The 18,111-nt window shown below is 34.5% G+C and overlaps 1 protein-coding gene across 1 annotated transcript in view; it reads left to right on the top strand.

The window, feature by feature from the left end:
- The window catches only part of COG5 (component of oligomeric golgi complex 5), a 282,416-nt gene that overhangs the window by 185,364 nt on the left and 78,941 nt on the right, over nucleotides 1-18,111 (top strand). The window contains exon 11 of the mRNA XM_055300749.1: nucleotides 11,186-11,267. Coding sequence (XP_055156724.1) covers nucleotides 11,186-11,267 — 82 coding nt within the window. The remainder of the gene's footprint in view (nucleotides 1-11,185; nucleotides 11,268-18,111) is intronic.

Here is an 18,111-nt window from a genome sequence, read left to right on the forward strand (position 1 = left end):
TATTTTATATTGTATGTATCTTAACATACTAGTACTTGTATAATTTTAAACAAATAAGTAAATATATTTTAGAGTGGGTATCAACAAATATTTTCCATTGGGTGAGTTTATGAAACACTGCAGCAGAGGAAGCAACAAGGAGTGTCCCAGGAGGAGAATGAAACCAAAGAGAATATGGCAAGGGAAGCTGAGGCACTGGGTTTAAGGCGTGTATGGCTTGTACTAAATCTAGTTTGAAATTTTAAATACTAGTAAATCATGCATTCTCAATGAGGGCAATACTGGCTCTAAGAGGGAGAAATAGTTCTCTTGTTTTGTTTTGTTTTGTAAGAAGTAAAGAGCCATAAAAAATCTTAGATATTATATACATATGGTTTGTGGCCTCTAAAGCTCAACCCTGCCCTACAAAATCTTATTTCTTACTAATTTAATTTCTGTTATTAGCAAGAAACTACATTAAATTTAAATTACATCATAATTATATAAACATAATATATGTGTTACATATTTGTATGCAATTAATTTAGTTTTTTCTCTTTTAAGGGCAATAATGAAAAAAGTGAGCAACACAAAAAACTATGTAGAAAGGACTTTAAAACCTTGTAAACCCATGTAAAAGTACTGTAGTTTAACTGAAGTACCGAGTTCCTCTTCTCAAAGGAAGAGTGTGGGATTTGAGTTTGAAGAACTTTACTTTTTTGCCATATTTATTTCAGCATTGTATATTTTACATCAAAAATTTATGCTGTTTATAATTAAGTCATATAGGGGTGCCTGTGTGGCTCAGTTGGTTAAGCATATGCCTTTGGCTCAAGTCAGATCCCAAGATCCTGGAATGGAGCTGCATGTTGGGCTCCCTGCTCAGTGGGGAGCCTCCTTCTCCCTCTCCCTCTACTGCTCCCCTGCTTATGCTCTCTCTCTCTCTGTCAAATAAATAAAATCTTAAAAAAAATCTTTTAAAAAAAGATTATCCAATTACCTACCCCCAAAATTAAAATGAATGGAAAAAAAGTCATATTTAATCGTATCACCCAGAGATAATCTGTTAATACTTTATATATAGTTTTTCTGTTTAACTGTATACATTTTATATCAAGTCCTACCTTCAAAAGGTATCTGAAATCTACTTTTCACTACCTCCCACTACCACTTTAATCGAATCCCCCATTTTTAAAAACAAAAAGTAGAATGTACCAAAAGTATTATTCTTTTTCTTTGAATAATGTACATATAAAAGCCAATATTTTGACTTCAGCTAAAATTGTTTTGTATAGACTTTCTCATTTTGCTCTGTAGTGTTCATCTTGAAGTCTCTACTGAATTTGTGTCTGCCTTATAATTGACACAACAAAATGTTTCTCCCAGAAGGCTATTTTCCACTGAAAGAATTTTTCATTGCCTTCTCTTTGCTTCACCAGGATTCCTCTCCTTTGAATCCAGAAGATAATTAAGAGCTACTTTAAAATTCATATATATTTGGTTTCTTTCTTTTTTTTTTATTTTTTTTATTTTTTTTTATTTTTTTTTTAAATCTTTTTTTTTAATTTTTATTTATTTATGATAGTAACAGAGAGAGAGAGAGGCAGAGACACAGGCAGAGGGAGAAGCAGGCTCCATGCACCGGGAGCCCGATGTGGGATTCGATCCCGGGTCTCCAGGATCGCGCCCTGGGCCAAAGGCAGGCGCCAAACCGCTGCGCCACCCAGGGATCCCCTATATTTGGTTTCTTTGATCAAGTCTGCAGGCTTTCTTATTTACAACATGATCTCTCTAAAGAGATCTCTGGCACAGAACTTTGCTCAGTCTTTTATTTTCTCTTCTTTTTTGATCTTAACTCCCGCTGCTCCCCTCTGACCTTCTCTTACTAATAAGCACAGTAATTTATCAACTCTTTATCTAAACTGATCCTTGGGATCCCTGGGTGGCGCAGCAGTTTGGCACCTGCCTTTGGCCCAGGGCGCGATCCTGGAGACCCGGGATCGAATCCCACGTCGGGCTCCCGGTGCATGGAGCCTGCTTCTCTCTCTGCCTGTGTCTCTGCCTCTCTCTCTCTCTCTGTGTGTGACTATCATAAATAAATAAAAATTAAAAAAAAAAGAAAAAAAATAAACTGATCCTTAGAGAAGGAGATCCTCTCATTTCCTCTCAGAGATAGATCTTATCCTCCCACCGCCACCCCCCACGGCAGACTTATCCCTCTACTTTTGTTTTATATTCTACATCTTAACCCTCTTCTAGAACGTTCTCTGCTTTCTCCAATACCATCCTTCCCTGGCTACTTCCTCTCAAGGGTCTACTGTTTAAAACCAAAATTAAAATAAAATCCTTGGCCCTCTATCTCCAGCTAAGTATTTTTTCCTTTCATGCCCCAGTTTTAGTAAGCTACTTAGCTACTTTGTGTATCTACTTTCTTATTTCTGTTTTGCTCCAAACCACTGAAATCAAGCTTCTACTGCTTTGAAACAGTTCTTGTTAAATTCATTCTGATGACCCAACTGCTAAATCATTCTTCTCACTTCTATAACCATCTCTTATTTCACTCTTTTGAGGCAATAACTGCTGCTTCAGCTTAATGCTTTTCTCCTTCATAGGTATTACTTCTCTTCAGAATCCTTCATTGACTCTTCTTCCTCTACCTACCTTTTAAAATAATTTATTTGTAAAATTTCAGGCCTACACAAAGTAGAGAGCCAAGTACAGGAGAGTGATCAATAGTTTATCATCCAGCTTCAGCAGCTACTAACTTATGACCAATCTTTTTTTTTTTTTTTTTTTTTTTTGTAACCTACTCCTTTCTCTCTACTCTGAATTATTTCCTCTTCCAACCTCTAAATAATGTTTTTCTTCTGGGTCCCATCCTCAACATTTTTTCCTTCTCATGCTACATGCAATCAGTAGAAAAGCTTACACATGCTAACAATTGCTACAACCCCCAAATGCTAATAACACCTAAATCTATTTCTTCAGCTTGCATCTTGTTCTTAAGCAAGAGATTCATATTTACTAGCTTAGATCATCTTCACTTGGATGCTTCATAGATTCTAGAAGCATAAGTCTAAATGAATTAATCTTTCTCTGCCTACCTGCTGCCCTGTCTAAAATTCCATTTTGGTTGATCAGTCTCCCAACTTCTTAGTCCTATACAGATATATTTAGTCCTAGCCCTTCATAAATATTTTTAATTGCTCATCAAGTCCTATCCGTTTTCCTGCTGACATAGTAAGCCTCCTTTTTTTTTTTTTCCAGCAAATTTATAACTGATCTTACCTGCAGGCTCACCACCACCCCACATATTGTTCATCTTCCGCATTATTACTAGAGTGATTTACCTAAAACACAAGTTTAATCATGATATTCTCCCATTAAAATCCTTAAATATTTCACTGGTATCTACATGATGAATTAAGATACTTCTGGATCTGGTTCTTGTCTTTTTCTGAATGCTCACTGTACATTCAGAGAAGAGAAGATGCTTTTCACTCGGCAGCTGGCTAGCTCAGTTGGTAGAACATGTGACTCCTGATCTCAGGATTGTGAGTTTGAGCCCCAGGTTAGGTGTAGATAGAGGTTACTTAAAAAAAAAAAAAAAATCTTTAAAAAAACAGAAAGAAAATACTTTTTACATCTTTAGGCTCTATTCATCCCTCTGTCTGGAATTTTCTCTCCTCATCTCTTCTTCCTATCTGTATGGTAAATTACAGTCTTCCTTGGAATCTAGCTCAAGATATCCTGACTCTTCTTAATAATAAATTCTATAAATTATTATTATCCCTATTGTTTACATAGCTTACAAGCTCAGAAAGATAAAGGACCTGCCCAAGGTTACAGAGCTAGTTTATTGCAGACCTTGGGTATAAGTCAAGGCTATTTTATTTCAGAGCCCATACCCTTTCACCACACCTAAATGCAAGAATGTTTACTTGAAGGTTTGGGCCTTATTACTGTGTGCAATAAGGTATAATCAAGTACATTTTATCAAGAAAACCCATGGTAGTTGCCATGTTATAAAGATAAACTGGATAATATCTGCTTTAAAATCACTTTTATCCAGATGTTATCATTCTAAGTTTCTCTCTGTATATTTAATCAGGTCAAAATTAGTGACAAAAGCAGCCAAAGTGCTGTTCTTCTAAAATAACAGATTCATCCAACATAAATGTTTTAGAATTCCTGTATATTTTATTTTTATACTTCTGAGAAACAAGCCAGAGTTTTTTTAAGTTGCAAACATTTCCCAAAAATTATCTGATAGCATGATTGCACTGAACTAAAATGAAAGTGAAAGTGCTGTGGTCTGAGTGTTTCTGTCCCCATAAAATTCATACATTGAAATCCTAACCCCCAATGTGTGAGGCCTTTAGGAAGTGTGATTAGGTCATGAAGGTAGAGGCTTCACTATAAAGAGATCCCAGAGAGCTAGCTCCTCTCTTCTACCATATGAAGTTATAGTGTAAACAGCCCTCTGTAAGGAACAAGGTCCTTACTAGACACTAAATCTGCCAGGACTTTGATCTTGGACTTCCTGCCTCTCGAACTGTGAGAAAAATATTTGTGTTGTTTTTAAGTCATCAAATTTATGGCATTTTGATTACAGCAGTCCAACTGGACTAAGAAAGTAAGACAGTATTGGATGTAGGTTATAAATAGATGAATATCAAATATCCTTCCAGTTAAAATCTTGTTGAATTATTAAAATCTAGTAGAATTTTGTTTCAACATACTTAGTAGCAATTATGTGACATACTAATTTGATTTGAAAGTGTAGGTAAAATGATTTTTTTATATATCTGTATATTTTCCTATTTTTTGCAGGTGGTTCTATTTATAACATATTGTGGCTTTGACAATAAAATTTTTGATAATTATTTGATAAATAAAATTAATATATCTTTATATTTTGGAAGAATTATATAATATGTGTGTATGCACATCATATACCTATACAGAAGCATATATACGTATATAAAAGCTCTTTGTTGTACTGTCTTACCCCCAAATCTACATTTTCATTATTATCTTCCACATTTTCTCCATCCATCTGAATCTACCTCATCTTCTTTTATCTTTCTGAAGCACTTTGCATGTCGTTTCTTATTCCAACAACTGTGTATCCTTTTTAGTGTACCTCTTTGATAACTGACTCTAGTTCTTAGTATGACAAGTCTTTGGACTTGACTGATTTTATTATTATATATATATATATATATATATATATATATATATATGAGAGAGAGAGAGAGAGAGAGAGAGAGAGAGAGAGAGGAAGATTTAAAGAATTGACTCAGATTTTGGAGCCTGATAAGTCCCAACATCTCAATCAGTAGGATGGAAACCCAGGAGAACTGACGGTGTAGTTCCACTCTGAAACCAAAGGCTTGAAACCCAGGAGAGCCAATAGTATATAGTTCTGGCCCAAGAGTCTCCATGCTGAAGACCCAGGAAGAGCTGCTCTTTCAGTTTGAGTCATAAAGCAGGAGGAAAAAATAAACAAAAAACAAAAACCCTGATATTCCAGCTTGAAAAAGTCAAGCACAAAGAATTCTCTCTTAACCTTTAAAAAAAACATCTTTTAGGAATTGCCTTCAACTGATTGGGTGAGACCCACCCACATTAGAGAGGGCATTCTGCTTCTCTCATTCTACCCATTCAGCTGTTAAACTCATCTATAACCCCCCCCCCCAACAAACACACCAAAAGTGTGAAGACTAAATACCGGGGGCACCCAGTAGGCAATTAAATTGACCCATAGAAATGGCCATCACAACAATAGTAGGTAGTACTATTTGGTAGTCACTGGGAGATACAGTGAGACATATTAGTTATTTTGATTTTATACTACAAAGAATATTAGCAGTGTTGACAAATATTCTCTACTTCTTCTGACAGGTACCATTTTAAGCACTTTGTCGGAATTAACCCATTGAATCTTCCCGATGGATGGACGAATGGGTTTTCATTTCATAGACGAGGATACTGAAGAATAGAGATAGTAACTTACCCACAGTCACAGTTAGTCAGTGATAGGGTCTGGCTCCAGAGTTTCTCTTCTTAACCACTACTCTTTTCCTTTACTCACACAGGAAAATATCAATATGATGGGGAATATGGGATGCTAGAGAAGTATATAACAGTGTGTGTCAAACCTGGGGAACCAAGAGAGGAGGCACCTAAACTGAACTGTGAAGAAGGTGCAGGTTTTTAAAAGCTGCTAAAACTAAGACTATGAAAGAACCTTCAAGAACCTGAAAGGATTTGAGTATGGTTGAATCTTTGACCTCAGTGGTATGAAACAGGAAATATAGGCTGAGAAAATCAAGTCATAAAGTCTTTGTAAGTTAAGGAGGAATAACACTTTTATTTTTTTTTAAAGATTTTATTTATTCATAGAGACACAGAGAAAGAGAGAGAGGCAGAGACGCAGGCAGAGGGAGAAGCAGGCTCCATGCAGGGAACCCGATGTGGGACTCGATCCCAGGTCTCCAGGATCACACCCCGGGCTGCAGGTGGCGCTAAACAGCCACCTGGGCTGCCCAGGAATAACACTTTTAATATATCAAACAGAACTAAGATTGAATCTCAGTTCTACTACTTTCTATTTAATTCTAAGTAGGTCATCTTATCTTTTTGAGCTCCTATTTTCTTTCTAGAAAGGGACTAAAAATGCCTTCTTTTGAGATTTTTCATTCACCCAATAAATATTTATTGTGTGTCTGTTATGTCTGGGTCATGTTCTCATTGCTGAAATTACAGTGGTAAAACAGACAAAAATGGTGCTTCTGCTGACCTGGAGTTTACATTTTAGGGGTTGTTTTAAGGTTTAAATGAGATAACATCCCATAATGCCTATTACATAATGCACATTCAAAAAATGTCAATGTCTTGGGCAAAGTTTGTCTGGGTTCTCTGAGTTAAAAGTTAACACTTTATGGATTTCAAGTTTTGAGTGACTCAGAGTCACTAAGAACAAAGAAGTAGCCAATTATTTGGGACTCAATATTTTCTTTCAAAAGGATATGTCAAGGAATTAGAAATTTTCTTGTTTATTTTGGCAATTTCTCTAAAGCCCTGAAGAATTTCTGCCTTTTCTAGAAATCTGTTTCAGTAGTTCTATGGAGTTATAAAAGATGATTTACCTCAAATGAATTTATGGTTAATTGTAGGAATAATGACACATCTGAAAGAAATACAAGAAAAAAACCTCTAGGGGAGATAAAAACAAATGCAAATAATCCACAGAACAAAAACAGAAAACCAAGGAAATGCAAAGAAGCGTAAAATGAAATGATAAAAGCAAGAACAACATATTAGGTAAACATATTTGGTTTGTAATTTCTTATTAAAAGACAAAAATTGCATTTAAAAATAAAATCATTATTTATGAATCACATCAAAAGCAAACAATATAGAGTAAAAATAAATGGAGTGACAAACATTTCTCAAATGAAACAGTGGCAGTATTAACTTCAGATAAAGATGCTAGATAGAATAAAGAAGGTCACACAAATTATATGTCACCAATCTCTTCAACAAATGGTGCTGTGAAAAACTGGGTATCCTTGTACAAAAGAGATAAAGGGACCCTTACCTTACACCATATACAAAAAATTAATTGAAAATGATTTAAAGTCTTAAGTGTAAAACCTAAAGTTATAAAACTCCTGAAAGAAACCATAAGGAGAAGTCTTCAGGAAATTGGATTTGGTAGTGATTTCATGACACCCAAATCACAGGCAACAAAAGCAAAAATAGACCAAAGGGACCATATTAAACTTCAGAACTTCTGTGTGACAAAGGAAATAATCAACGAAATGAAAATGCAACATACGGAGTAATTGTAAGCCATAGGTCAGATAAGAATTGACGTCCAGAATATGTAAAGAATTCCCTCAACAACAGCAAAAATAAAACTGTTTAAAAATGTCTGAAAAGGACTTGAGTAGACATTTCTCCAAAGATAGGATAGAAATAGTCAACAGGCTTATGAAAAGATGCCCAGCATCACTCATCATCAGGAAATGCAAATCAAAATAATAAGATATCACCTTGCATTCATCAGAGAACAGTGTATTGGTGAGGATAAGGAAACACTGGTACCTTGTACACTGTTGATGAGAATGTAAATGGCACAGCTGTTGAGGAAAATAGTATGAGAAGTGCCTTAGAAATTGAAAAATGGAGTTACCATATGATCCAGCAATGTCACTTCTGGTGATATCCAAAAGAATTGAAAACAGGATATGGAAGAGATATCTACTCACCTGTGTTTCATTGCACCATTATTCATAATAGCCAAGAGACAGACACAGTCTTAGTGTCCAGTGATGGATGAATGGATAAAGAGAATATCACACACCAAAGAATATTATTCAGGCTTAAAAAAAGGAAATCCTGTTGCATGCTACAATATGGGTGAAACTTGAGGGCATTGGGATAAATAAACCATTCCAAAAAAAAAAAAATATCCCACTTACATGAGGTATACCAAAGTAGTTACACTCTTAGAAAATGAAAGTAGATAAATAGGTGGTTGGAGAAAGAAAAGAGTTCAATAAGCATAGCATTTCAGTTTTGCAAGATGAAAAATTTCTACAGGTCTGTTGTACAATAAGCTACATAGAGTTAACACTATTGTACGCATAAAGGGAGTTAAGATCGTAAATTTTGTGTTTTTATTTTTTTTAATATTTTATTTTTAAAAATAATCTCTGTATGCAACATGGGGCTCAAACTCACAACCCCAAGATCAGGAGTCGCATGCTCTACTCATCGAACCAGCCAGGCAGCCCTAAATTTTGTGTTTTTTTAATTAACACTTTGTGCATCATTTTCTATGAATTTTTTTTTTATTTTCTATGAATTTTTTTAAAATATGAGGTTTGGGTATTAAGTATTTTATTAAAGGTTATTAATTGCCTTGAGTTCACTTAGCTAAATTATTCTGTGGATTTCCTTATTGGAGACAAAAATAATACTTATATTGTGGACATAAATTCTATTTGTTTAGATAATTCAAATAATTGTTTCAATACCCTGTTGAAATCAATTTGCGTTCATGTCTGAGAATTTTGTGTTTGTATTCTTAAGACTGACCCAAGTATGTGTGTGTAGAATTAGTCATCAGATTTTCTTTATCTAGAGGAAAAAGCTTTCAGTTTTTCACCATTTGGCTGTACTTGCTGGGCTTTTTATATATGGCCTTTATTATGTTGAGATGATTTCTGTTCTTAGCTTTTTGAGTGATTTTATCATGAAAATATGTTGAATTTTGTCAGATGCTTACTAATACACATCAATTGAGAAGGTCACGTGTTTTTTATCCTTCGTTCTGTTAATTTTTTTTTAATTTTTATTTATTTATGATAGTCACACAGAGAGAGAGAGAGAGAGAGAGAGGCAGAGACACAGGCAGAGGGAGAAGCAGGCTCCATGCACCAGGAGCCTGATGTGGGATTCGATCCCGGGTCTCCAGGATCGGGCCCTGGGCCAAAGGCAGGCGCCAAACCGCTGCGCCACCCAGGGATCCCCTGTTAATATTTTTTTAAAGTTTTTTTTTAATGTAAAAACATTTCCTTTAAGGTGCATGATATGCAATATACTTATTACATGGAATCTTGAGACTCTGAATCTATTTTCTGATCAATGTGTAAGAAGTGAACAATTATTTGATTTGCCTTTTTTTATGGTATACAATACTCAGTTGAACTCAAAGCAAAAAATTTATTAAAGAAACAAATAATGAAAATAGAAGTATGTATGTATGGGTATAAAAGTAAGAAATCAGTACTTTTCATTACTTATTCTTTCATTTATAACCTTGAAAATTGGAATTATAAAAAAAGAAATTGGAATTTTATTTGTTGTAAGCACAAAACTAAACCAATTAGAGCTTTTTCATTTTTATGACATATTTGAATATTAGATACATTTTATTAATGTTATTAGGGCTAAGCATATGAATTGTCATTTTTGTACTTCAAAAGTAGAATATTAGCGATTTGATATTGTATACCACACATATAAAAATATCTTAAAAATACTTGGTAAAATTTCTAGAAGTATGAATCGGTTTTAAGAGTATTAAAGTATTTTATCTTTTAATAAATGATACTTGAACTAATATTTCTCTTTTTAGTAATTACTTTCTAAAACATTTATTCAAAGTTGAATGAAGTATTGTTCTGAGTAGCAGTAATTTCTGTCACTTTTAACTTTTTTTTAACTGTGGTGCCCAGGTGACTCAATTAAGTGCCTAACTCTTGGTTTCAGCTCAGGTCATGATCTCATGGGTCGTGGGATCAAGCCCCAAGTCAGGCTCCTCACTCAGCAGGGAGTCTGCTTGACAGATTTTCCCCCTCTACCCCTCCCCTGCTCATTCTCTCACTCTCTGTCTCAATAAATAAGTACATCTAAACATTTTTTAAGCTGTATTTATACTTTAGGCAGTTCTCTCTTGTAATTGATGGATTATACTCTGGTGCTCATTCCGAATCTAAGCTTGCTTTGTTCATCATTTTGTTATGGTCACACAATTATCTTCTGCATATGTAAGGAAGATGGTAATAATTATATAATAATAACTAAATTCACTGAGGGCTTATTTTATATTAGGGACTGTCCCAACACTTTTGTAAAATTTTTAATCCTCAAAATAATATTGCAATGAAATGTAGGTACTGTTATTATCACCATTTTATACATGGAAGGAGGCTCAGAGTGATTAAACAACTTGCCCAAGTTCACACAGCAGAGAAGGATGATAACTGATTACTTGAACATGAGAACATGAGACATAATTTGATTCATCTATATATTTCTTTTTTTAAAATGTAAATTCAGTTAGCCCACATATATATAGTACATTGTTACTTTCAGATGTAGTGTTCAGTAATTCATAAGTTGCATATAACACCCAGTGCTCATTGCATCACCCAATTGCCCCATCCCTCCACCCACCTCCCCTCTAGCAACTGTCATTTTGTTTACTATAGTTAGGAGTTTGAAGTCATCCATATATTTCTATTCAGTTACTTAATAATACCATTGTTTGATAATTAGATGTCTTAGAAAAGTTCACTTAAATGCATTTTTAATAAATTTTTAATATATTTTCTTATCCATTACAATTTTTAATAATTAATGAATACAAAAAAATAATTAATGAATACATCCTCATTTTGGGTCATAGGATGGACAACCTGAAATTTTGTACACTTTTTGGAATTCAGTTACTCAAGCACTTTCTTCTCAATTTCGCATGGCTACAGATTGTAAGTATGCTATTTATTTTGCAATTTCATTCAAGGTTTTCCAAATGCCTTAAAATGTAATGTCAAATTTTGCTTTATTGGTTTATAAAACACAGCTTTTTAAAACTCATTGGCTGTCATTTTTTATGTTAGCCATGTATTCAGTTTTATAAACAATAAGTTTTATCTTTTTTATAATTAGCTTGTGGAATAAAATTCTCTAGAAGAATGAGTGAATTCTCCATAATTCAAACATAGAGAAACTCTGAAGTTTTCCTATGTAAAGGATGTAAAGCAATTGATACTGAAGAATTTAGTTGATGCTTAATAGAATTACTTTCTAACTAAAAGGTATTAAAATACAAGACTTCATAATTTACTTATTAAAAATGATGATTTGATGAACAGATGAAATACCTTCATCATGAATTAAAAGTTGCTTATTCAAACATGATCCCCAAAATTTGTTAATTTTTTTTTGTCATGAAATAATGGTACTGCCTGCCTAATCAGTGAATGTAAAAGGGTTTTAGGAGTTTGTGTATAAATTCTTATTTACTAATGTTACCAAAAGTACCTAGTAGATGTAAACACTGTTTAGTCACTGGCAATCCAGAGTTGAATAAACCACACTACCTGCCTCCCTACTATATTTTTTTCTTTTTAAGAGAGAAAGAGAGGGAGCGGCGGCAGAGAGAGAATCTTAAGGAGGCTCTCCACCTAGTGTGGAGCCCCATGCAGAGCTCGATCTTACAGGCATGAGCCTGGGGTAGGGCTTGATCTCATAACACATAGATGAAGACCTGAACTAAAATCAAGAGTCAGACACTTCAGTGACTGAGCCACCCAGGTGCCCCTGCCTCCCTACTGCTATTTCTAAGGAAGTATGCAGCCAGGCAGTGACCATAGAGGATGTCTTCATTGGTGTGGCCAAATAGAGCCTAAGCAGAAGGTGGATTTAGGACTGATTCACTCCATTTACTTCTACAGATTGCACTACTCTGAGAATGTTGTGCATCTCCCTGCATAGGTATCTATTTTGGTCAGCTTTTTGAGTTACAACTTATATACAGTAAAATTCACCAATTATAAGCAGAAAATTCTATGAGTTTTAACAGTCATTTTTATCCTTTTACCTACCACCACAATGAAGATAGAAAACATTTCCGTCACTCCCCACATTTCCCACAGGTGCTTTTGTAATCACCTACTCCCAGCTCTTGGCTCCTGGCAGGTAATGACCTGCTGTCAGTGTAAGTTAGCTTTCCCTAGCTTTTTGTAAAACTGGTGTCACACAGGCTGTGTTCTTTCATATCAGCATAACAACATCCATGTTGTTGCATTTACCAATGGTCTCTTTTTATTGCTGATCATATTCCCTTGTATATATTATACAACAGTTTGTTTATCCATTCCCCAGATGGGAGACAACTGGATTATCACAAATAAAACTACTGCAGTTGTTCACATAGAAGTCATTTGTAGGGATCCCTGGGTGGTGCAGCGGTTTGGCACCTGCCTTTGTTTGGCCCAGGGCGCAATCCTGGAGACCTGGGATCGAATCCCACATCGGGCTCCCGGTGCATGGAGCCTGCTTCTCCCTCTGCCTGTGTCTCTGCCTCTCTCTCTCTCTCTCCCTCTCTCTCTCTCTATCATAAATAAATAAATTTTTAAAAAAAGTCATTTGTAGATATATGTGTTCTTTCTTGGTTAAATATATCAGTGGAATTGCCTGATCATTTGATGATTATATGTTTAACATTGTAAATAACTGCTAAACTGTTTTCCAGGATGAATGTACCATTTTGCATTCCCATTAACAATCTTTTGTAAAAAAAAAAAAAAACAATCTTTTGTAACTCTAGTTGCTCTACATTGTTATCAATACATGATATTGTTTTAATTTTAGCTATTCTTGTGAGTGCATAGTGAATTTTCATTGAGGTTTTAACTTCCACTAGCCTAAAGACTAATGATGACTCGTTTTCACATGCTCATTAGGCATCTTTGCATCTTCTTCATCATGTGTTTGTCAAAATTACTTTCTCAGATGTGTTTTGCAAATATATTTCTTTGTGGTTTGCCTTTTCGTTTCCTTAACAGTGTTTTCCAAATAATAAAAGTTAATTTTGATAGAGTCAGACTTACCAATTTTTCTTTTATAATTTCCTTTTCTATTCGACCTGAGAAATCTTTATCTAACCCAAGGCCAAAAGTATTTCCTCCTACATTTTATTCCAGAAATTTTACTATGTTCATTTGAAGTTAATTTTTTTATATGGTGTGAGATATAAGGGTCAGGTTTACTTCTTTGAATATCGATCTAAGAGATTATACCCTACCCCATTAACTGCCCTGGCACTCTTGTAGAAAATCATATAGTTATATATGTGCAAGACTATTTCTAGAGTTTGTTTTTTCTATTTTTCTTTCCATCTGTATATTTGCAATCACTAAAGTATAAATTCTTCTATTTTACTTAATTTATCAAAATAATTTTGGTTATTCTAGGCCCTTTGCATTTCCATATGTATTTCAGAATCAGATACTTGTTCCTATAAAAATGTCTTGAGACTTTGATTAGGATTACATGATGAGGGACGCCTAGGTGGCTCAGCGGTTAAGCTTCTGTGTTCAGCTCAGGGCGTGATCTTGGAGACCCAGGATCGAGTCCCATGTTGGGCTCCCTGCATGGAGCCTGCTTCTCCCTCTGCCTGTGTCTCTGCCGCTCTCTGTGTCGCTCATGAATAAATAACTGAATGATGATCATAAAAGGGTAGAATCTTTGCAGTGCCTTTTGTAGCATAGAGGGTACCTATGAAAATATTTTTTCCATATAGACTTTCACTGGTTATCTAATGGGAAAACTTATTTTCATTTTGCAAAAGGAAAATGTTTCAAATTTGAAAACACGTGGTCATCAGTATTTTGCTATCGAACAGATATATTTTAAAACATAACCAACATCTGTTCAAGAATAGTGTGATAGTTTAGAACAGTGGGAAAATTATTACTTCTCAAAACACCTTATGATATGGAGATAAAAGTGCATGAAAACTGGTATTTAGGGACGCCTGGGTGGCTCAGTGGTTGAGCATCTACCTTCGGCTTCAGGGTGTGATCTTGGGGACCCGGGATCAAGTTCCGTGTCGGGCGCCCTGCATGGAGCCTGCTTCTCCCTCTACCTGTGTCTCTGCCTCTCTCTGTGTCTCTCATGAATAAATAAATAAAATCTTAAAAAAAAAAAAGAATTATATGATGAATCTACAGATCAATTTGTGATAATTCACATCTCAACAATATTGAGTCTTCGATCTGTGAGTGTATATATCTTCCTATTGATCTAGGTCTCATGTCAGTGCTATATAGTTTTTAGTGTGCAGGTCTAGCAGATCTTTTCTTAAATTTATTACTATTTCATATATTTCAGTGCTACTCTAAATGGTATTTTAAAAATTTTACAAGTGTTCATTATTAGAATATAGAAATAAAATTGACTTTCACGTACTATATCCCTTTTATCTTTGACTTTGCTACCCATACTTATTAGTGTAGTAGTTTTTGGAGATTTCTTAATGTTTTCTATGTTGATAATCATACAGTTTACAAATAAAGACAGTTTTACTTCTTTTTCTGGCTTCCTTTCATTTTTCCCCCTTGGTTAGCACTTGCAGTAGTGTAGAACTGAAGTAGTTTCTGCCTTGTTTACAATCTTAGAAAGCATGTAGTCCACCTTTAATATCTTTAACAGCAGGTTTTTCAGTGATGCCATTAATCAGGTTGAGGAAGGTTACCTTCCATTTCTAGTTTTTTGAGAGTTTTTTTTTTATATTGCTGTTAATTTTCTTACAATGCTTTTCTGCATGCATTTAGATGATCAAATAGATTTAGTTATTTTAATGTGTTAATACCTGTATTCTTGGATAAACCCCACACGGTCATGATATATTATTTATATGTTGTTGAATTCAAACTGATAAATAAGTGTAAAGTTTTTTGAATGTGTGTATAAGATATTAATCTTTAGTTTCTTAATGTCTTTTTCCATTATGAGTATCAGGGTAATGCTAACCCCACAGAATAAGTGGAAAAGTATTCCATCCTCTTCAGCTTTCTCAAGCTGTTGATGTAAAATTGGCATTAATCCTCTTTAAATGTTTGGTAGAATTTACCAAGGAAGTCATCTGGGCTTGGAATTTTCTTGGTGGGAAGATTTTAACTACAAATTCAACTATTTTCTTAGATAAAGGATTATTCCATTATTTCTTCTTGGGTAAGCGTTGGTGGTTTATATCTTTCAAAGAATTTATCCAGTTCATTGAAGTTTTCTAATTTATTGACATAAAGTGTCTTGCAATGATTTCTTAATTACCCTTTGAATGTATGTGGAATATGATTAATGTTCTGTATTCCTGATATCATTAGTTTCTCCTTTTTTTCCTAATAATTAAAAGTAGAGGTTTATTAGTTATATTTATCTTCTCAGAAAACAACATTGGGTTTCATTGATTTTTGTCTTTTTTATTTTCAGTTTCACTGATTTCTGCTTTTGTGTTTATTTATTTGCTTTGCTTTGGGTTTGATTTGCTCATTTTATTAAGATTAAGTTTAGATTATTGACTTAAACCTTCCTTTTGTAGTTTGTTTACACTGCAAATTTATCTATAAACAGTATTTTAGCTGCATGCCACTTTACTATTTTTCCAAACATCTGGAAGAGTTGGAAGAATAGTGAAAAAGCATCTATATTTCTATACCTTTGATTTAGTATTTAACAGTTTTCCCACTAAATGAGCATTTTGAGATTGATGTGTTTGAAATTTAAAATTCATAAAAAATAAAATTAAAAAATAAAATTAAAAAATAAATTTAAAATTTATGAATGATTTTAGTAGGTAGTTTTTCAAATATTCAGATACAGTATTATGTAAATATAGACTTTCAATAGTTTTTCACACCATGTATGAAAGTAATGGGTTTTCATGAAAACAATAATCACGAAGTTTTCTTTAATATTTAATGATTTAAATCATAAGTCAATTGCATTTAATGGAATGCATGTACTAATATACTAGAAATAAAATACAAAAATGTAAATTTACCCACAAAATACGTAAGCATAATTACAAAATTGATTAAAAACTCAGTTTTTAGGCTAATGTGAAAACTAATGTGAAAAGCTCATTTATGGCTGTTGCAAAGTATCTGTTTTTAAGCATTTTTTAAAAGTGTACTTGGGGCACCTCGATGGCTCAGCCAGTTAAGCGTCTATTCAAGTCTTGATTTTTGTCTTAGATCATGATCTCAGAGTTGTGAGATCAAGCCCCGCATGGAGCTTCCTGCCCAGGGGGGAGTCAACTTGAGTAGTCTCTCTCCCTCTGTCCCTTCCCCCCCACACACATTCTATCTCTCTCTCTCTCTCTTTAAAAATAAATGAATAAACAAATAAATATTTTCTTTTAAATGTACTTTATCATTTAAAATCTTTTTTTGAGGGACACCCAGGTGGCTCAGCAGTTGGGTGCATCTGCCTTCGTGATTCTGGAGTGCTGGGATCTGCTGCATTGGGCTCCCTGCTTGGAGCCTGCTTCTCCCTTCTGCCTATGTCTCTGCCTCTTTCTTTCTCTGTCTCTCATGAATAAATAAATAAAACCTTTTTTTTTGAAATCTTGGAGTTGTTGTAGTCAGTATTTTCTTTCTGTAGAGTAAAAATTTAGTTTCTATTTTGAATATTCTTGCTCAATGACAGGGATATATGAAAGAAAATAGCCTTTAGCATACTTGAAAACTTTCAGACCTTTAACCAATTTCACCTTCCAATATTGTTTGTTACCAGTTGATTTGGCACATTTTTAGTAGAAATTGTATAAGGTAAACTTCATGCTAATAAATCACACAGATATTGAGTGGAGGTGCAGCTATAAAGGCAATGTTTTTGTCTACTAATTCAGTCATGTCTGTCAATTCTGGATCTGATTGAATTTTCTTATGGATAGTTTTTTTCTGACTTTTCTTCATGTCTAATAATTTTGGGGGGTTATAAGACAAATTTTTACAATGTCTGGTACTGGACACTTTTATCTCCTGTAAATATTCTTGTTAGATACTGTCAAATTACTTAGAAACAACTTGGGTTTTTTTTGAGTCTTTTAAGATTAGCCTGAGTAGTGTTTAGTCTTGAGCTAATTATTTTCCACTACTGAGGCAATACATTCCTTAGTACTCTACCAGATTCTCTGAATTATAAGGTCTTCCAACCTGGCTTTCAGGAACAGGCAGTCTTCACAGTCTTGCGTGAGTAACGGATATTCTAACTAATCCTGCATAGGTTCTTCCCCCATACCCTGGAACTTTTTTCACACACATAGGATGAGTAGTGTTTTGCTGAGTATGCAAGGTGGACCATTTGCAGATCTCTGGTTAATCCTTTATGTGCAGTTCTCTTCTCTCTGGTGTTCTGTCCTATGAACTCTAGCTGCTTCAGTTTTCTTGGTCTTGAGGACAGAAGGTGTAGAGGAGTCTTTTACTCTTGCCAGTGCCGTAGGCTAGAAGCCCCTGGTAGGAAATAAGCTGATGTTACCAAAGTGGGAGGTTCTTTCCCTACTCAATACCTTTTGCCAAATAGCCAACTAACAAAGCAGTAACTGATGGCAAGCACATAATTTATTCAGTGGCCATAGAATGGAGAAGAGGAGTTCATGTTGTAAGGGTACCTTCTCTCCAAGTAGGTTTTATGGGGTTAGGGTAATTAGGGGCTGGCAAGCAAATTGACAGAGGAATTTTTCCCGAATGAGGGAGGAGGCTTCCAAACAAGGGCATAATCTCTTTTTTTCCCCTAAATGGGCACGGTCGGATCTGTCATGGG

The sequence above is a fragment of the Nyctereutes procyonoides genome, unplaced genomic scaffold (assembly GCF_905146905.1).
Source record: "Nyctereutes procyonoides isolate TBG_1078 unplaced genomic scaffold, NYPRO_anot_genome, whole genome shotgun sequence".
Taxonomy (NCBI): Eukaryota; Metazoa; Chordata; class Mammalia; order Carnivora; family Canidae; genus Nyctereutes; species Nyctereutes procyonoides.